General features: G+C 36.6%; 1 protein-coding gene across 1 annotated transcript; it reads left to right on the top strand.

Moving 5' to 3' along the window:
• Window positions 1-108: 108 nt before the first annotated feature.
• LOC139967730 (nuclear pore complex protein Nup107-like) lies at window positions 109-21,858 on the top strand. Its single transcript, XM_071971764.1, has 25 exons — window positions 109-231; window positions 885-967; window positions 2,397-2,494; window positions 3,316-3,435; window positions 4,541-4,638; window positions 5,031-5,211; window positions 6,264-6,420; window positions 7,047-7,182; window positions 7,634-7,794; window positions 8,182-8,308; window positions 8,597-8,750; window positions 9,866-10,002; window positions 10,819-10,964; window positions 11,639-11,687; window positions 12,273-12,342; window positions 12,981-13,138; window positions 13,834-13,930; window positions 15,141-15,194; window positions 15,833-15,945; window positions 16,426-16,528; window positions 17,126-17,286; window positions 18,411-18,539; window positions 18,988-19,101; window positions 19,465-19,632; window positions 20,277-21,858. The coding sequence occupies exons 2-25, from the start codon at window positions 921-923 to the stop codon at window positions 20,376-20,378; spliced, it is 2,880 nt and encodes a 959-aa protein (XP_071827865.1). The 5' UTR covers window positions 109-231; window positions 885-920; the 3' UTR covers window positions 20,379-21,858.
• Window positions 21,859-22,390: the final 532 nt, after the last annotated feature.

Raw genomic sequence — 22,390 nt, 5'->3', positions numbered from 1 at the left:
ATTTGAGGAAACAAATCAAAGGATTCATTATATATTAAAAACTTTCTTAAGAAATGGAGTGCATAAAAATTAATAAAATCATTGTAAATTTTATTTACGTTACATTTATTACTTATTGTCCAAAAAAATTATTTAAACTAATTTTGTGAATTTTGGTATTTGGCTTTCCATGGCGGTGAACTCGAGCAAAGTAACGAGGAACACCGTTACCTACTTTCTCATCTAAACTAGGTTAGTTCTGCCAGAAAAATGAACGTTTAATTTCTGTTATGTGAATAGCGAAAGCATGTGTACATGCGAAAGCAACTGGTGTACATGCGAAAGCAACTGAAAGGAAAATATTCTTAGGTTATTTACAGTAAGGCATTATTAGTGTGTTAGTGTAGGAGACCCTTCACTACACTAAGTAATGTTTTCGCGCAATTGGTACACGTGTGCTACTCTTCCACAGTTTTAATTCTCAGCCGTGGATGATGTAGCCCAATCGTTTGTGTTCAGGCGAGATTTTATTTGGCCCTCTGTTCCGTGGACCTGTGAAGGACAGACCAGTTGTGTTACTTTAACATGACAATATATTATATCTGCCATATTTGTCTAGTTGACAAGTTAAGATAATACGAAAATGTGGTGAAAAAATTATGACATTTGACTTTGACTCTGCTTCTCACCACTGACCCACCCCCTATCCGTTCTGTGTATTTGAGAGCATTTAACTTCTGTTTCTTGAAGTATGAAACTAATTGTTGTGAAGAAGATAATATAAAAGCTGCAAAGGCCCTGACCTAAGTACCTTGTAATCAAGGTGAACGCATGATCTGAGTCTATGTAAAATATGCTGTTTCGCTTTTATCTTTTTATCTTTCTTTATCTGTAAATTTGTAAAGGTACTGTCCACCAGCTGTGAATGCAAAACTACAAATATGGCTGAACTCACTAGGCAACCCAGACGACCAGACCAAAGATCAAGGTACCATTATCTCAAACATATTATGGTATAGTCAGTATTGCGAAGTTCGGACACCCTAAGAAATACATGATTTCACCATGAAAACCTACAGGAAGAGCCAAATTTCACCGAAAAGTACGAAGCTACAGTTATTTTCTATCCAAAATGACCCGTGTGCAAGAAATTACTTACATATTTGTCAATAAAATGACGACGATCTATGAAGTCTGTTATAATTACTGAAAGAGCAACTGCGCCACCAATTTTATCACCAGCGCCACACTGTGGGTTGCGTGTCTGAACTTCGCAATACTCTAGCAAAGAAATACCAGTTCCACAATCACGAAGAATCTTCTTGGAATACAACGTGAAAACAATTTGCAGGAAAGAAAGTTGGCCGTGTATCGTACTGTAACACAATTCTCCCACCATATGAAGTATATTTTCCGGTGATTTATACCAGAAGATTTAGTTTGGGGGTGTTTTAAGGCTTAGGTGTCCGAACTTCGAAGTGACCATGCTACCTTCTGTACTGTATCATTGCAGAAGACCCAATTTGACGCATTATACGAAAGTCTACATGAACACTATTGCTCTGTCAAAATGCATACGTGTACCGTAGAATGAAACAGGTCGATTGGTTGGTAGGCTGTGTTCAGTTGTACCAACAACTTAGCTTTGAAAAATTTTGAATCGCAGTTAGCAGTTTGGGGCATTGGCAAGCATTCCCTGCAAAAGTTTACAGATCAACAACAGCATGTTTGCAAAACTTGAAGAAGTTATAGTACTTACCACCTATTAAGTGATTTTTAGTAATTGTCTCTTTACTCATTGCACAATTGATAATTTAAATAAATCTTAATCTCATCGTGGAATTTAATGCATTGCTATTTGAACTAGCCATATCACTGCAAAATAAAATCAGTATGCGTCAAAAGAGTTTGGATAAAATACATTGTGATACATCTTTGCATTGTGATACATCATTTTGAAATCTACATCTCTGACTTAATTGTACAGAGTTCAATTTTATCATCTAGAGAAGAACACATATAACAGTTATTTTTTTAAGTCTGCATGTTTCAATTCTGATAGATTGATCGTTTCAGATAAATCTCATAGCACTTAAAGTAGGCTTGTAAGATTATCACAATCGGTATAGCTCATAAAGCTGAGCCTGACTTGCAAATCAAATTCACAGATGAGATTTGTCAGGAACTCATAGAGAGAGGTAAAGAAATACTTTTAAAACTGTTCGTGCAGAACATTAATGCTGAACACTTTTTCTTTAAAAGCAAACATAATACATGTGGGGCTTGATAGGTAGACTAATAAGGGTTTTGAAGCTCAAATTCTTCTTTAAAAAATCAAGAAAGGAGACCTCTTTGCATTGCTAGTGACTTTTATCACTTTCATAAACGTCCCTCTTTCCACACATCCTTCTCTACAGGTATTCTGAGCGTCACTCTTTGGCTATGTTAGAGTCTTCACAAAGTTTCCAGGAGAGTTCACCACAAGCATCTCTGCAAGCAGATCGTGTTAACAGATGTATCCTTTCTATCGTACTCTAGAGCTGTTGCTTCTAATTTAGAAGTGATTCATTCCTAGCTAAAGAACCTGCTTTGTAATGTATTCATTGTTCTTATAGTATAGAAGGGAAATACTCTTCCCAGTCAAGGAACAGGTGATTGACATCTTCATTTCTCCTGTTATGTTTTATGCTCATGCATACATGCCAATTACAGCTTATTATGTAAACACTTATCTAAATATCTTTATCATCACACAAATAGTCTAGAACAGAACACATTAAGTTTTAAAATGTGCTTGTTCCTGTTTGCAGTCTTCCTGGGAGAAATTTGGGAAACTGCTATATAATTTGTGACCTTATGTCAGGAATACCAATGCTTGACCTCATTTCTGTACATGCAGTCATCCAGGAAAAAATAACATGCTGTTGAATATGTCCTTACACATATTTTCCCTCAAGTTGAAGTCTTACAGCATTTTATATTGTCTTATTTCACAGTCATTTCCCACAATTCACTAAAATGTGAAATGGTGAACCGTTGGTTATTAAATTCTGTACTTGTAATATTTTCTGGCTCGCAAAACAAAGAGGCCTTACCAGTTTATAACAATTAAACTTTCAGGCCTTCTAGGATCCAGTCAGGATTCCTGGTCCAACTCTCGGGAGGTATTAATCATACTTTACATCTTGTGAAACAGTAACGAAATATGATACCAATGTATTCTGTGCTCTTTCATAAGCACAATGGGAAGCCAAAAGTATATTATAAAGGTTATACCCAACTGTCTATCAGTTGTCTGCTTTAAATATATTCTTACCTTGACATCCTGTCGATAAGCCCTTGGACTTCTTGGTCAAGCTACAGGTCTCGGTAGGACCCAAAGAACCCCGGTCCTTCCCTCTAGCAGAAGAGATATTCAAGAGCCGAGTTCACAACCAAATCTGGATTACAGTCTCAGTAAGTAGAGTAATGAAATCCCAGGAGATGGCTTTTAAAAAAAAATGAGTGAAACGACTTGCATATTGGTGCATGTAGACCAAATATTAACAGGAACAGAAAGAATGGTACAGAACAATGTGTATAGTAGGCTTGTACGTATCATAATTACTGTTGTACAATGTATGGTCCCATTGTGCTTATCTAGACTAATACCATACTGTATTTAGAGTGAAAATATCTCACCACGGTTAAATTTGATACAAATTTAATTATCTGTTTCCACAAATGCAAGTGGATGAATAATATGTAAAGGCCACTGGAAAGCAGGAAATTTTTTTTATTAGAGCTAGTCACCTCAGAAAGGGAGAGAGAAACAAATTATATGAAATGATAGTTCAGTAACACTAAGTTTCATTGAGCGTATTAAACATAACAAGCATAGTAGAACTGTAAAAAACTTGATTCTGTAGCTTTTCAAAAGTTTACCTGAGACTCTTTGCATCTGTGAGGTTTGCTCAAATTGCTCACAGCAGATGAGGCTAGGCGAAACCTCATAATCTGGGAAACTGACAAACTCTGTTCATATATCTTCACTCGGTTAATGCAACGGTAGAAGCCTAGAAATGATGTCTGCTGTCAATGGTTTGAGGCATTGTCTGATACTATTGACGTAGGACTCTCAGTTTGATCAATATCATGTGATATTTTAACCATTGCTCACCACATGTTGTGAATGGATGTAGTAAGTTGATCAAGTGACATACTCATCATTCATAATGTTATCCATATTAATTAGTAACACTGTACCACCGTGTGGTATACATATTCCAATCATGTATAGCAATGAATAGGATAGGCCTTCATTATATAGAGGGCAATTAAAGTAATTTTGCATTCCCTGTCACAATTGTTGTTGGTGCCTATAATCAAGACTGGCAAGATTAGACTAGGTAGTAAATTTGCACAATGGCATTGTTAACTACAGTCATGAAAGAAAAGATGAATGTGTGCCCGTTAGTCTGCTTGGTTAATATGTAATGAAGAGTCCAAATTCTGACTTCAAAGGTGCGATTTCTATAATATAAGTATTTATTAATATTACCTACATTTCTCCCACTTCTAGTAACCCCTGCCAAACCATTGAGATCACTTGCATTGGAAGATTCGAGGAATTATGGCGCTTCCCCACAACATCAGTTGATGTTTACACCCTCACAGAGAGTAAGTTTGACCCCTTTACTACTCCATGAAAGATCTTATCTTCTGTCAGACTCTAAATAAACAATCTCTAGATGATTTGACATATCCCTTATCCAGACACCTCTGTATAAGATCTAGTCAGTAGTTTCTAAACAAGTGATCCTAGCCTATGTTATTACTTTTTACCATTTATATTGTTGTGTTTGTGAGATATTTTGGTTCAAAGATGGGATGAAGGTTTTACCTTAAAAGATTATTTCCTTTATGAGATCATTAATCCTTTCTAATGAATTACCTTTTGATGTCATTGTTTCTTACATAATCTGCATGACATGTTTATTAAATATTGGAATTAATGGTTATTTTAGAATTGCCCCATATTTGCTCAACTACAAATTTCTGTTTTTGGTCAGCTCTCTGCTTCACTAATGGAGACAAGCCACAACTTGCCCGGGAAATCTATGTTAACCACTCCCAGTCTACGAGCAAAGACCGCAGTGGATCAGTCTGTGATGCTGACACCAGGAGGACCGCTGGATGATACCAGATTTGATAAATTTAATCTTCTTGTAGAGGCAGATCCTGGTGTAGCAGGTATGAGCCCATCAGTTCTCTTTAATACCTTCGTAAAAAAGCAATGCAGAAAAATGGAATGATGTGTTGTATTTATCTGAATGCAGTGTAACATTCAATTGCTGCTGTAGTAGCAATTAGACATTTTTTCGAGTAGCACTTTTAGATGGGATGTAGCCTGAGTTGTCTTACATTCAAATCATTTGGGATAGCATTAAAAATGCAGTCTGTTGACTTTTGGAGAGTAGGTGCTTGGTCTAACTAGTATTCTATTATTGCATTCAGATAAATAATAAAAATTTAATAAAGATTGAAACCTAAAACTAAAATCTAAGAAACATTATCAGCAATAAGTATCTTTATCTGTACACCACAGCAGTTTCTCAAGCAAAGATGATAAGTATTTTTATCGGTGGTGGAGGTAACAAAAATAAAATCAAACTCTGTCTTTGGCCCTGCTACAAGGTACCTCTTTTGTAAGGATATCATTGTCATTTTCTTCTCTCCTACATTGTAAACATCTTGTATTGATAGCTTTCTGATGGGTAGAGTTTTATTCTAGCAAATGTGAGCAAGACTTAATACAATGCAATGCATGTTGATCAGTTCTATTTTATAAGTACTTGAACATTGTCAGGCACACTCAAGATACCTAAAGAAACTGTAAACATTTTCAAATAAATGAAGGAAAGAACTGGTAAAGATGGGTTGTGTAAAAGTAAGTTGGCCTGACGTTTCGATCGTAGTAGGATCTTCTTCAGAGGCTAAATGACAAGTAACAGTAACAGAAGGGACAAAAACACGCACAGAATACAGGCAGGTTAATGAGCATGGTAAACACAAAGAGATAGATGTAAGGGGATTAGTGGACAAGGGATGGAGAGAAGAATGAAAGAACTGCTAAAGATGGCTTGTATATTACTTTGTAGACAGAGATTGATGTGGGAGGGTCTTAGTTGAGATGACTATTTTTCTATTTCCATTTGATATATTCCCCAGTTTATTGCTTTATTATTCAAACTGTACAATGAGATACGGTTTCATATTTTGCTTTTGTTTCTGTCTTCTCATAGCCACCGAGGGATTGTACGAAGAGTTTTTTCAGAGCTTTAAGTCGCATCAGTCATCAACGGCAGTCTTTACTCTGGTCCAGAAATATGAGGAACTCTGTCAGGAGCAAGTAGAGCTACTCAGCAAGTTAACCAGAAGAGCCATTCCTGGACAGCACAAGTAAAGAAAACATTATTATTTTGATTATTCTCTTAAAGACTCTTAACGTTTACATAAGATGTATATAACCACTAGGCTATGGACTCTGATTGTAAGGAAGGTCGTAATTCCACTGTAGGTGTTTGTCACCTGTATCGAACAATACTTGTTCTGTATATATATATATATTTCTCTTTATTTGTGGAGGGAGAAGTCTTCTTGAGAATAGGTTAGCTAGATATTATTATTTACTTGGGACTGTATTTGCCAAGTTTGGAAGCTTAAATGTAAAAATGACAAGACAGGAATAAAATTACACATTTCTTCTGTTATTACAGATGACACATTGTCATCCTGTGTTGGTTGTTTACTTTGTGCGGGTCGACTGGGGTTTCTTGTCTTTCGTTTCTGTATATTTCCTCATATTTGTGAGCCCTCTACTGGATAAGAAGCCCCTTAGGGTGTTTTAGTGTGCTTCCTTTCACCAGGATTATCTTGTACACAGACTGTATTCTTATAACTTGACTGTTTTGTACTACTTTGTATTCTAACCAGACAGTTACTATACTGTAAACTTGTAAAGCTGTGGATGAACAAATAACTGAATGTATTTTTATTCTTTCAAATTTCATTTGAATCCTCATCAGATTTGAGAAAACAAGGCAAGTGTTGTACCAGCTGGAACGAGAGAAGTGTACATGGCGCTTATTGGGCTCCTTATATCAGGACCGACAGATGACCGCTGACGGAATGGAGGATGAGGGGTTGGACATCCAGACTTCGGTAATGAAATACTTCAAATATTACATGTTCTTGAAAAAGTTCAATAAAAGAAACATTCAGGACATTGTTTCATTTGGTTTGAAATTCTGTTAAGTTTCACCTGATAATGCCTTCTTTAGAATGTGGAATATGTTCTTCTTTGGCAGTGTCAATAAATGTGATTCTCTAAGGTAGGAGGTAGGTTGGAGGTGACCTTGAATTTCCCAGACATCTTTCTGTTGAACTATTTGTCATCACTCTTCACTCCCCCTCTCCCCACCATTAATGTTGACTGGAATAGAACAACTGGAATTCAAACATTCAGGACTTAACCCAGACTGAGGGCCAATGTGGGGGGGGGGGGTAGGGGAAGGGAGGGGGGTGGTTGTGACCAGTCTTTTGTCAGCCACAAGACTTCAAGACTACTGCTCTCATTGTAAATGATTCTCTTGGTCTTTTTCCACAAACTCAGTATGAAGGCAAAAGTGAAAAGGAAATGGTCAGTAATCTGTATGATCAAGATGCCAGTGTAAGACAGGCCCAGATAATCGTGGACTGGCTTGAGAGCTGTGCGGCGGACCAGGTAGTGTCAGAAAGTGAAAGAGTAGAGTATTTCTCTCAGTCTGTCTGTTGGTAAGTATTTTAGATTGTGAATTTGTTTGTGAAGCTTAGTTTTGGTAGAAAGGGAAAAAATAACTTGTCTACTTTAGGAGAAAATATGAAGAAAGGCCTTAGATTGCAGCATTAGTGCCATGCCTACTGCATGGGGGGTGGGCGGGGTGTGGATTGGTAACTGGTTCATAGATGAAAGATTTCCATATTTGTGATTTTACCAAAATGAGGTGGAAACTTTGGTTTGATTTTGATGAAGGAAACAAAACATAAGCATGAGTCATGAGAAATATTTGTGATGTTGTTAGATTTGTTGTTTATATAGTATTCCGTAGTTTGATGCAGCATTATGAGTTTGATAATGGCGTAGTTTAAGACTTTCTAACCAGTGAATTTTGCCTCCTACAGGGAAAATTCCTTACATAACATGCAGCAAAGAGCAGGCGGTGGTGTACCTTTGCCAAAGAATCATGTGACATCCCTGGATCCCGATGCACCGATCAGAGAGAACAAAAACTTGGCCGATCTGGACAAGGTAAAGATTTTATAAGGTTCTGTAAAGTGACGACAATTTGAAATTGAAAGAATTGTTCAGGGATTAAATCTATTCTAATCTAGTCCAGTCTACTCTAGTCTAAGTAGACTCTCGACCAGTCTATTCTAGTCTAGACTAGTCTAGTCTGAGTCTTGTTTCGCTCCGTATTCCCGAAGAGTTAGGAGGCCAACTAGAAGTTCATTTGAAGCACTACCAATGTGAAGCTTATGAGCTTATGAGATTGATAGAAATAACAGATTAAAGGATTATCATGATGTTTGTCCTCAGGAGGATGAAGTGAGGCTGTTGAAAGACGTCTTCATCTGCATCAGGTCAGGTCAGATGGAGGAAGCGCAGAGACTCTGTAAGAAGTGCTCACAATCGTGGAGAGCTGCAACTCTAGAGGGATGGAGACTCTATCACGACCCAAACGTCACCGATGGTAAAGAAAATTTTGTAGATGCTCTTTTTCACTCCTCATATCTGTATTAAAGGCATTGAAGACTCACCCCAAACCGCATGCGGCCATCTGAAAAGTTAGCTTTCTGTTGCTTGCAAGTGACGTTTTGTTTGTGTCGCTACAAAATGCAGACAGTAATGAAATGTGACACCTTGTTATCTTTAGCTGGACCTGAGATGTCCATCGCTGTATCGTTTGTAGACTGTGCTGTGGGTATTGACCGCAGCTGTATGTACTGACTGTACACTAGTGTCTAATTACCGACGGTAGAAAGCTGTGTGTGTATTTTCTGGGATCGATGGTGGTGTCTAACACTTCTGCTACACCTCATTCGAAACTAGGTCAGATTACTGGCATGAGACGTTTGTTTTTGCGCGAGTCTTCACACCCTTTAAGCTTTTTAGTCTCGTCGTGATTAGAATAGGACCAAACCTTTGTCTTATTCTTGTATGTAGTGTCTATTATATACCTTTAATGACTGACAGTTTGAGCAGTGTGAATATCCTGAGTGGGTTTTATCAGAAAAAATTGTAAGGAACTGTTTATACTGTCAGTACTCGTGCATTGAAACATGATATGGGAAGACAGTATAGAATGGTGTTAGCAATGGAAAATTGTTCCAAACTGGCTGCAGAACATTTCAAGCTTGGTTGCCATGCAGTGCACCTTAAAACCATTTTCACTTTTCTTTCAAGTCACAGCTAGCTTGAGATTGGTCCAGTAACTCATGTAATCTTTTTTTCTGCCAACTCGATTGCAAAATGTCAAACCATTCAGTTTGCCAAGTCTTGTTGTTATTAAGAATGAGACCTGATCGGCTGTTATATTCTGATCTCACACATTAAGTTTATCAAAATGTTATTGAATTTCATAAGGCTAAATTGATGTGGCAATATCTGAAAACAAATTGACGTGTTTTCTGATTACAATTGTAACTAAACGGAATTTCGAAACGGATATCTCCGAATCACCTCATGTCAGTTAATACTCGGGAGAAATTTGACATTTATCTTTTAAGGTCTCTCCTAATGGGGTTCCCTTTCACAATGGATTGGTATAATAAATATGTATCAACGATATTGCTCTTCATTCCAAAGGTACCGACAATGAGCCAATCGAGGGAAATCACTTCCGTGACGTTTGGAAGAAGGTCTGTTGGAGAATGGCAGAGGATGAACGTTTCCATCTGTACGAGAGAGCCATGTTTGCTGCCCTCAGTGGAAACTTGAGAGAGGTGAGTTTTAAAGGCATTGAAGACTCGCTCCAAACCAGGTGCAGCCATCTGAAAAAGTTAACTTTCTGTTGCTTGCAAGTGACGTTTTGTTTGTGTGGCTACAAAATGCAGACAGTAATGATAGTCATACCTTGTTATCTTTAGCTGGAGCTGAGATGTCCATCGCTGTATCGTTTGTTCACTGTGCTGTGGGTATTGACCGCAGCTGTATGTATTGACTGTACACTAGTGTCTAATTACCGATGGTAGCAAGCTGTGTGTGTATTTTCTGGGATCGATGGTGGTGTTTAACACTTCTGTTACACCTCATTCGAAACTAGGTCAGATTACCGGCATGAGACGTTTCTTTTGGCGCGAGTCTTCACACCCTTTAATGTAGTACATAAATCATGGCAGAGATCCATGGACAGGGCCCATCCTACAACTGTAAACTTCTGCTACTGGCAAAGAGTAAACTCTTCGACTATTGCAGAGACATTGTCATTCTATACATGTACAAATGTTTTTCTTCAGAAACTCCAATTGCTTGTTCTCATCGTACGTATGTATGTTTTTATGTATGTATGTACTTTAGATCCTCCTGCAAGCAGGAACTCGCGAAGAAGCCTTCAAAGCCACAAGCTGACCGAAGTCAGTCTCTTAGATTCATATTTAACGTCCATGATTATGAATTGTCAACAACTCTGAAACTGGATGACATACACTAATCTTGGAGTGACTTGAACTCGGGACCTTATGATTGAAAATGTTATTGTTTTATGTTGGAGAAATTCACTTTTGTTTTTTGACAACTTGAGTATTTTGTCTATTTTGCAGCTGCTACCAGCTTGTAACACCTGGGCTGATTATCTTTGGGCTTACTTCAAAGTCATGGTGGATCAAAAAGTAGAACAAACACTCAGGGATCACCTCACTTTATCCAGACCCTTGGAACCTCTTCCTCCCAACTTTGACCAGAAATTGTGAGTTTCAAGAATCCAAAAGATTTCTGCTCTCTTTCTCTTTAAGCAGTTTGTTTACTTTTGATATATGTTAGATATTTGGTAGAGATGCACAACATTAATCACAACGATTGGATGACTTTGTACTTTGTACGTTTCTCTCATGGAACATGAAAACATCCTCATAAAATATAACAAAATATAGATATATATTTATGTAGAGTCACAACAGATGTCTTGTATTTCAGTCATAATTTATTCAAGTCAAATTCAATATTTATTGGAATGATTCTTTTTTAAACAGACAAACATTTACAATACAGAAGTTACTACTTTGAGTGTGTCTCTGTGGCTTTGCACTTTAGATATAAACACTCAGCATAGCCTTGTGTACAATGCTTTCTTAATAAGTTTAATAAGCCTAGTTTGCATATAAAAATTAAAGCTGAAGCTTTTATTATTGTCATTTCCCCCTCTTTGGATGAGACGAACTTAGTTGTAGAGTTTTTACAGAGCGTTGCAAAACAGCATGAATGAAACTATATTTTCAAGAGAGGAAAATGGAAAGATTCGTGAGCATGTACTCTCCTTTGTTTGTTTCTTATGTTGAGAGTGCCCTCCCTCCCATGCGTAGTGTTAAAAAATTGTTAATGGTGTTAAAATATGTCTTTTTTTTTTTCTTTTTTTTTTTAAAGGCTCACTGTCCAAGGCATATTCCATGAGCTGCAAGCAACCCCACACAAGGTATGCACAACATAATGAGATAGTGTTATTTTTCAGTGTGGGTGGATCAGGCTGATGTGGTGCTTTGGTTCAAACTTGGTGGGCCAGGTTGGTTTCAATTGGCACTTTGGTTCAGTTTCAGTCTCAGTGGATCAGACTGGATTGGTGCTTTGGTTCAAAGTTGGTGGGTCAGGTTGGTTGCAAATTGGCACTTTGGTTCAGTTTCAGTGGGTCAGACTGGATTAGGTTCTGGTTCAGTTTGGGTGAGTCAAGCTGGTGTGATGCTTTTGTTGAAAGTCGTTGGGTCTAGCTGGTTTGGTGCTTCAAACGGTTTAGTTCAATGTTGTTGGGTCAGGGTTGGCTTGTTGTGCTGTTGTTGACATTGGGTCCCTCAAACTTGTTATGGTTCAGTGCAGGTGGATCAGATGAATTCTGTTGGGAGTGGGTGGGGCAAGTCGTCATTGTGTATTTGCTTAAATTTTCTTGCTTTACTTTTCATAATAATTTTAAAGGAAATTTTGATAATATAAAAAATGAATATGCATAATGAGGTTATAACATAAAATACTAATTGAAGTTTTTGTTTTTCCTTTCACTCATTGACAGAGTGTAGAAACTCAAGCTAAATTTAAACAACACATTGTACAGAAGTACATGATCCTTGATGAATTGGATGGTAAGTGAAGCTAAGTATTCCTCATTAAAATCAATTAAATATATTAATCCTTATGTTAATAATTGAGTGGCTTTTAGGGATGATAGATGACAAGTTCTAGCCGGAATGTATAATCTAATCATACAATTCAAATGAATCTAAAATGCAAAAGTTTTATTTTGGCACACATCTGGTCTTGGAAGCAATAAGCCATATTGGGATATGTAAGTAGTTATTACGATGTGCTGTGGGTTAGTAATGTTTTCCTAAATTAATTTTAATTTGTGAAAATGCAAGACATAAGTGAAAGTAAGTTAATAAGCCAAGAGTCTCTTGAAAACCATTTGCTTCCCTGCTGCTTTCTGGCTTGTATCTAATGGTATTCAGCTGTGATCCCTGGTTACATGGTATTTAAGGTGCTTTGACTTTTGAAGAGTACCCACAGTAAAGAATCAGCCATCAAGGAGACCGTCACCGGCTAAGGGCTGGATAGCTCAGTGGGTAGAGACCAGGGCTATAACCCTGAGGTCCAGATTTAAGCTAAAAATGATATCCTCGCTATTTTTAAGTTAATTTAGCAAGACAGTATACTTTGAATACCACTTCAGTTGATGAAATCCTTACTTAACATCATCTTTTCTTGGTTTTTAAATTTTCAGCTCTGACCGAAGAGATGGCCGAATGGCTGAGTAACTCAAACGAGGCCGTCGGGGGTCACATGATCAGATTCATGGCCCATTTCACTCTGATCATACGAAGCCTCGGGCTACAAACCAGAGAGGAGATGAGTGTCCGCATCATCGAAGCATTTGTCAAAGTCAGTTTTTGTTAATTTGGAATAGTTTTCGATGATACCATTGAATTTAAAAAAAAAATTGTCACAGTGATATTTTTGTCATATTAATAATACTAACATGGATAAATAAGGAATTTTCACAGTTTCTTAATTTTTACGATAGTTTAATATTTTGGAATGAAACTTGAGTTAAACTAGACTGCTAAGGGATTTAACTGTTGTCTAGTATCAACAACCTAAACAAACAGAACAATTTGCATAAAATTCTCTTCCTTGACCGTATCATCAATTACTTGTTAACAATGGTTTTCAGGTTTAATACCCAATAATTGCTGACGCTTAAAATGCACATTAGTTCTGCACTTCAGTAATAAATAGTAAGTAAATGTACATGTACTCAAGACTACAAGAATTCGTCTGCTAAATATTCCAATCCGGCTGGCCCCCCCCAAAAAAAAACAGAAAAGTATTCAGCTCACAAACTTGAAATAATTGGGTATGCAGGACCTTATAAAGCCCCAAGGCTTGAGAATCCTAAAGGGTCTACCCTACACATGGCCTTGGATTTAGGTATAGTGAGGTTTTTGTTCTCTCTGTCCCTCTTCACCATATGTTTCTCTCTCTGATCCTAGTAGAATATCGATTCAGAACCACAGACCTATTTAACGGTAGTTTTGTTTCTTTTCTCCAATCTTCCCTCATCTTTCTCCTCTTAGGATCTGATCGCTTCCAATCGAACCGAACTCGTAGCCATTTACGTAGCTCAGTTACCACCCTCACTTCAGGTAGCTTACTACGCTAAATTCTTGGAGGGTGAGTACCTAGAGAGAGTGTTTACATAGTGGAAAGTTCCATTTATGGAACAAACATTCTTTTTTTTTAATTGTGTAAAATATAATCATTTACTTCAAATGTAGAGTAATGTATTAATAATTGGTCGGTGAAGGGTGTATCGTTGTATGAAATTATTCTACAGAATGTGTCATTTGAGCAGACTTCACCAGTGTGGATGTCTGCTATTGTATGTTTCTGGTGCATATTTGGAGCAGACTTTTCAAGATCTGAAGTCTGTTTAAGCGTGCACCTACATTAACCTCTGTCTGCCTGTAAAATATGTGTTTTACACAAAGCTTGTTTTGTTATGAGCTCTGGGCAGTCAGATACAAGTTTTTTTTTTTTTTTATTGTTTTTTTTTTAGTCAGATACAAGCTTAAAAGAGACAAAATGTGCATTCAATTGCAGGGTACATTTAAAAAAAAAAATTCAGGTCTTACGTTTTGATTGTCCAAACAGCAAAGTTGGTTATTCGAAGAAATGTAGCAAAATTTCCCATGTACACATTGTAGGAGAGATGTATTAGGTTTGGTGAATAGAACACAAGCTTTAGGCCAGTAAGACTTATACCACTATTTTTGTTTAATTTCAGTGCCTCCAAAGTGATGGAGGGCAAAACCAATTTATCATTTGATCTGTTTGGGGATATTTAATTACAATGCAAATTGAATTTGATTTAACCTCTGGACGACCCCCAAAGCTGATTTTAGTTGTCGTAAAACTAACAGATATATTGTCTTCTTGGACGGTCAGACTACCATTACAAAATTTGCCCTGAATTGTTTGTTTGTGACAGAATGTATATTATAAACTAGGTAAAACTTTGAACTACAAACAATGATGTTTGTCTTCTGCTAGATAATTAAATTTAGTTTCATTTTGCTCAATGTTCCAAGTTAACTTGTCTCTCCATCTGTCTATGCAATGTACATATGTCCTCTGTTTTTTATTTAATCCACCCCTAAAGAAGATCCTGCTTGGATCACAATGCTAGGCCCCTCTAACTTTTGTATGTTACATACATAGGTCCTTTTGGCCAAAGATATGCAGTTTGTTTCACAGTTTTTCTCTCTTTGGGTTTTGTTTTGTAGTAGAGATATTCAAATCAAAGTGTGAATAGTTTAAAATTATTTTATATATTTTATGATTTAACATCCAGCTGTATTTTCTTCTCCTCTTCTGTGTGCAGGTATATCAGAGCCAGACGACCAGCAGAGATGTTTACGTTTAGCCGAAGACGCTGGTAAGAACGGGATTCGTATCAAATTTTGCTAGTTTTTTTTTGTCTTAAACAGTAACCATAGAGCCATTTGTTGAATTACTGTACGGGCAGCCTTTATTTCCTTTGCCCATCCCAGGGGACATTTTCTAATTTTACTGGGTGGACAACAATGGATTGTCTTATTTTCCATGCAACAATATAATAGTGATTTCTACTGGGTTTTTTTCATATATTTTTTTAATGAAAAACGATAAAAAGGAAGGGTGTATTCAGGTAAATTATTTTCATTTAATTCAGGATACTAGGCATTAGCTACAGTGGGCAAATAATTTACTGTTATAAGGTTAAAAAATAATAATTTCAAGATATTCAAGGAAATCATAGGTCACATTCTACACCCCCCCTCTAGTGTTTCCTAATAATTTTTATAGTGCCCCTTTGCTGGGGTTTCTGTAACCTCGGCCATCTTACCCAGTGTTAGATCCAGGTCTGTCTCTGATTGCTAGTTATATCAGGAAGTTCATATTGCCATTCCTTCCTGCCCTCTCCTGTTTCCTAGTAATATTTAATGCCCCTTTGCTGGGGGTTCTGTAACCTGGGTCATCTGGGTCGTCTTTGATTGCTAGTTATATTTCATCATGCCGTTCCTTCCCTCATAGGTTTGGATGTAGCAGCTATTACAAAGACCGTTGTCGAGAACATTCGTACGCAATCAGATGATGCCATCTCAGAGTTCATACCCAGTGATTCTTTGGAAGCTGTCACCACAGAGGTGAGCTTTTAAAGATCAGGAAGCATTTTTCATACATTTGGAATGTTTGCTTAGCTGTCAGTGTTCGCAGAATTTATCATTTTGGTCAAACTTTATTATAATGCCAATTGTTTGGAAATACTGCTTTCCTGTGGGTGTAAATGATTCATAATAAAAACAAATATTTTATCTATTTGGGGATGTTCAGTTACAATGCAATCTGAATTCGACATAAACAACTAGTCGTTCTGTTGGACGACCACCAAAGCTGATTTTAGTTACAGTCGGGACAGATATACTGTCTTCTCGGACGGTCAGACTACCATTACAAAATTTGCCCTGAATTGTCTGTTTGAGGCAGAAAGTATATTATAAACCAACTGACGACTTCCAAAACTGATTTTGGTCGTTCAAAACAGAAAACAGTCTGTGAATGTATTTTGCGACTGATTTTGTAAATATAACAGTTCTATTTTAATTTCGTTTTTCTTTTTTTGACAGGAGGACCAGAGGAAGATAGATGCAATCACTTGGCTGGTATTTGATCCATGGCAACGGTCAGAGGCTCTCAAACAGAGCAATGCTCTCATTAGAACATTCCTAGGTAAGAGTGTCATCAATTCACTTAAATAGACATTTCTTTCTCCACTGTTTGCTTCACAGAATTTCCTCTCCTATTTTTCATTGTAAGTGTTTGGATGACATCTTTGTTCTGAAATGATAATAGTCATTTTACAAGGTCACCTGTGTTAAAGTTGCCTAAAATCACAACTACAACATTCTGAGGGAATAAAAGATAATAAAAACAAAAAGAAAAACATGGGTAAATATTTGAGTCACTTATATTGTAAACACCCACTTTACCATTTTAGTTGAAAGTGAGTGAGTTTGGTATTACCCTAGTGGAGAGATAGTAGTGTGTTTAAAGCTCAGCTTTGGATCAAGACATGTCTTGAGTATTTAAAAAAAAAGCATTTATAAAGCTTCTCCAGCTCTTTCGATTTATAGTTTTTATTTGTGTGACATGAAGAGCTAAAAAGTACTTTTCCAGGGAAATATATAGTAGCTGAACATAGCTAAGCATCTCAGAATATTCACACCTTTTTAGCGACATGTGTCACTTGAATATCTTGAGAATAGATAGAATTTTAATAGGAAGATGGAGTTGTAATGTTTGCTAATTTCAATACTCCATTTGTAGAATTAAAGAAACATGATGCAGCTCGTGAAGTCTTCCAGAAGGTTCCTGCTGACTCTATTGATGTAATTATGCGTAACTGGCAGTCTTCAGCAGGCAGTGAACCTCTACCACCTGATGATGATAACGCAATCAGGGAACACCTCTGCATCAAATCATATCTGGTTTGTCTCCCTCACCCTCCTTGATTACAATTCATTATATGTTGTATTGTATTGTATGTGCTTGCACTCTGCTGCAACGTATTGTTTATGTTGCATTACACAGTTTGCTATGTATTGTATTGTATTTCATAGCATTATATTGCACAGTGCTGTAATGTGTTACAATGCATTGTATTGCACTTTGCTAAAATGTATTGCATTGCAATGTTTTGTATTATGTTGCATTGCAGTGTTTTGTATTGTACAGCACTGTTGTACTGTATTATATTGCACTGCAATGTAATATATTGTACTCTTTTGCATTGCACTAGAATGTATTGTGTTTCATTGCAATGTATTGCAGTGTATTGTTTCTTTTTTGTTACGGTGCTGTAATGTATTATATTGTATTTACTGTGTCGTGTTGCACTTGATGTTTCATTTGAGATGCATTGCCAATGGTAGATGCATTTAGACAGAGCCTTCTTTACAACTAAAACCCATGACTTTACTTGTTATGTTCATCTGAAAGCAACATATCGAATACACCAGCTGTATGCACCAGGTTTGGGTGAAGAAGCATGGAATTGCTAGGATACAATGCATATTTTATCTGAGAGAAAAAGGAGTGGAAAAGAAGTGAATCTGTTTGGAAGTGACAAAGTTTTTCATAAGATCAACACCGAATAACAAAGCATGTGATATAGATAATGACATTAATGTGCTACCATTGATGAAGGGATGTACACTGTGACCCATATTGAAGTCGAAAAGTAAAATTTATCTCAATATCATGTTTCTAAATCGAGTCAAACTGGGTTGCAAGGAACTACTCCAAGCATAGAATCTTTGTGTTTCTTGTTGTTGGTTGCTGTGAACAGGGACACTGATCTGTAATACCTTAAAAAGCTGATTCAATTGGACTGTTAACAAGTTAACAGTTGGTGCACTACAAATGTAAGGCTTGTGAGAATTTATCTTCCTCTTTGGAAAAAAATATCTACATTGAGAAAAAAAAACCATGTTTCAGCTCATTTGTGGCATAAATCTGCTTGAGATTTATTGCAGTTTTTTACTGTATTAAGCAGTTTTGTTGTAAAACATGTTTCCAGTCTCTTTCAAGTCCATTTTTGGTTTTGTTTCAGGATGCATTGGATGCCTTTAATGATTGGTTTAACCATTACCATAACAAGAAGCCAAACGGACCAGTTTATCAAGAATCTGCCTCCTTCCACGACAGAGTCCGATTTGAACATGAGGAACGAGAATTTGAGGTTGGAATTATTTATGCTTTAACTTTTAATTCTGCTGTTTGCTAATCATTGGTAGGATAACTTCTGTTGTGTGTTACTAAAAAAAAGGCGGGAAAACTATCGCGGAAAAGTATCGCTCTTCTTTACAGTTCAGCGAGAAGGATATATTAGAATATATCTGTGTATATGTACATATCTATCGTTTGTGTGCGTGTGTTTGTATGTGTGTTGACTGATACAATGCAATATGTGGGTGTATGTATGTATGCATGACACAGACATGTTTTATTCCAAATTTGAGTTAAAATGTTGAATTGGAAGCCATTGGACGTGTATGTTGTAATAAATCCATAAGCCCTTGCGTGTTTCTCCCACATTTGTGGTGGCTTAAGCGATTATTATTAACTGATAATTATTATATTATTAATATTATTTTATCACGTTTCATGCTTCTTTTGTCGATAACCAGATGGAACTTAACAAGTGGGACCAGACTCTATCCATCTTGACTAAGACAGTCTGTGATACTGCTTACAATGTTCTCTTATTCGTCAATGGTGGCTGGATGGTCGATCAACGGGAAGTGAGTTTATCTTTTAACCAGTTATTATGGTCTTTATTCTCAAACGTTTGCTCGTTATCCTCATCGACATTATGGCCTATGACCCATGACCTTCGACCTTGTGGTGCTGTTTAGCTTAGTTAGGAGTAGCAGGCTGTCCACAATATAGAGTTTACAGGGAATAATATAAGGCTCCAATATTTTGTAGCAGTTTTGAAAGCTCTGGAATTTGTCTGTTGTAAAATCCTATGGTTCCTGTGTTATAAAAACTGCTATGTTTTCATATTGTCAGCCTTAATGTGTCAGTTTTACCCATCTCCTATCAGTTTGATATTGCAGTTCCTTAAATTATCATTGTTATTATTGGTATGTGCTAATTTACAGGGGCATGATCCGGATGCAATCCGTGGTGACCAGCTGGTTCGGCTACGTGAGAGGTGCATCCCCCTCCTGTGTACACTGTTACATACGGTACTCCACACCAGAGGCCTATACAGAGAATGCTTAGCTCTGGCAGACGAAATAGCCTCCGAAGAGTTCCAATTGTACAAGGTACTACGCAGCTAAACTGGAAGAATTATTTAATAATTATATAAAATAAAACTTTCTCCTTTTGTAATAATGTAGCAAACCTTCTGTAAAATTTTGGAACTTTACAAGATGAATAGGATCATGAATAACATCTTGTCTGCACAATGTTGCATGATTGTATTTGGTCCAAGTTATAAAGGGAAGCAATTTCACACATCTCAAGATAGTAGGTTGCGATGCAATAGTTTCCATACCGAAGTAAGTAGAGAAAAATGAACTAGATGTGAGGGGGTCATCTCCAGTTATTAGAAATATTTCTGTGATAACAGGAACAGTTTCCACCACAAAACGTTGAAGAACAAAACGCTGAGTGCATACCGTTTGTGATGGTAGGAGAAAGGAGGGATAGTGGTGGCAGAGTGAATCAAGGGGAAACACTTGTTATATAGCTAATGCTTCTTCATAGGCATGGAACGTTGGTCAAAGGTGACATTTGATGTCACAAAAAAAAGGTATTGATCTATATGCTACTTGAATAAGAGGTATATCTTTTAAATTTAGTGTAACATTGTAAGTGAAGCACTTAGATTAATTTATTAACATTCTATGGCAAATTCTCTAATATTAAAATGTTGTTTCACATTTTTGTTTGTCTTTGTAAACAGGTATTCAAGAAAGAAGAATTAAAACAGTTTCTGTCCAAGTTGAGGGAGTCATCCAGCTGTCTATTAGACCAGGATTTAGATGCTCTCGGCTTTGAAATTTAATTATGCAACACTCTTTTGATTGATCTATGAGCTATTGGTCAATTGGCTTGAAGATATTCTTGGCCCTGAGGGTTTTTCTTTTCTGCACGGATACTGCTCAAATTATGACTTAATTAATATGATTGGGATGCTAGTGGCTAGAGAGGTGTTTAAATCTTCAGGGACCCTTGAGAAATTGATTGATTGGTCTGGAGAATAATTATGTTTAAAAGAGTACTCTTGTCTCTACGATTTAATCAACATGGATACTCTGCGATTGATCGATTGATTGATCTGTGCGGCAGTTGACAATTTTTGGAATGGCGCTCTTGAGATATAATATGGCTGTGTGATTTTGATCAGCAGGGGTTCTTATTAATTAATAATAATAATAAATAGTCTTATATAGCGCAGAATCCAACCTAATGGTTGCTCAATGCGCTTTACAGATGTGTGTAGCATTTAGAAAATAAGTAAGTTTTAATAGCACGTTTGAATTGTTCAAGTGAATCAATTTCCCACAGATGGACTGGCAGCGAATTCCATAAGTGCGGGGCGGAATAGCAGAAAACTGCGATCACCAAAGGTTCTTGTGTGTGTCACAGGAACAGTAAGTTGATAGAGGTATTGGGAACGAGCAGGTCTATCGGTTGTTTGCTCATGGATAATGTTGTGAAGATATTCAAGCGTACCATGCTTCAATGCCCTGAACAACAATATCAGAAGTTTATAGTCATTGATTGATCTTTTGGAGATTTTTATAATTGATACATTGGAAAGCAGATGCTACTGGCTATGAGACATAATCTATGAAGGTACTTTGAAGATATGATCAAATTGATTTATTTATTGATCATTAGAGTAATCAATTTATCAGGCTATGAGTATTGACAATTCTTGGTTACGAGTACTGTAATACTTTTATCGATTATTCATTCAGCTCTGACAAATTGTTCAAAAGTATTAATCATCAGATGAGAACACTGAGTTAATAAGCAAAATGAGCATTTCAAAAAAAAATCTATTTTTCTTCAGTTTAGAAATGGTTTAAGTCAGCCATCAAGAGTCCAATTCAACTGTATGATTTAATATCCTATCTCTTTGTGTTCACCATGCTCATACACCTGTCTGTATTCTATGCGTGTTTTTGTCCCTTCTGTTACTGTTACCTGTCATTTAGCCTTTGAAGAAGATCCTGCTAGGATCAAAACGTCAGGCCAACTTACTTTTGCACATTCTCCTACACAGGCTCTCTAGTGGATAAGCAATTTGCTAACAGTTTTTATTTTATTTTGATTTAATATCCAGTTAACAATATACACTCCTTCTGCATGAACATGCTAGCAATAATCATGTCACTGTCCTGCTAAACACTTAATATTAAAAGGAAACGATTAAACTAGCACGATTAAACAAAGCCTGGGAAAATTAATCTGTTTACTTTATCATTGTTCATTCTTGGCCAAAAGAATGCTTATTGTGATAAAGTAGACAATCTTCAGGATAGATTTTGGTGTGTTCATTTTTGTTATGATTCTCTTTAGATTTTGTAGGACACATGTGGTATTTGTTTTCTTGTTACTAGATTCTTAACGAGTTAAAGGTTTACAGTGTTGTATAGAGACCAAGGTCTTCTTTTCCACATGAATAATTCCTGGTTGTTGGGTAACTTGTCACAAAGACACAACACTCAAGTGTGCGCAACCCAAACAAACACATCTTTGTAGGTCAGATTCACTTTGAACTTTGGAAGAGAACTGGTAATTATTCAAGCCTGAGGCTTTAAGTGTAAGAATGTACCAGATGATCGGTGAACTTTGGTATTAAAATTGAATTCTCATGAAATTTTCCCCGTTTTTTTTGCCTACTTGAAGAACAGATATGAGAATTAAGCAAAGCCCTGAGAAGCTACAAGACTTTGCTGACTTGAGTTTTTCTTTTACATAATAACTTAAATGCTCTTGAAATTTCCTTTTTTTGCCTTGTTGAAGGAAATCTTCATTTACATCTAAAAAACAGATTTGAGAATTAAC

Source organism: Apostichopus japonicus, chromosome 5, assembly GCF_037975245.1.
Source record: "Apostichopus japonicus isolate 1M-3 chromosome 5, ASM3797524v1, whole genome shotgun sequence".
In the NCBI taxonomy this organism is placed as follows: Eukaryota; Metazoa; Echinodermata; class Holothuroidea; order Aspidochirotida; family Stichopodidae; genus Apostichopus; species Apostichopus japonicus.
The sequence above is the reverse complement of the archived record's forward strand: the minus strand, read 5'-3'. Positions and strand labels throughout refer to the sequence as shown.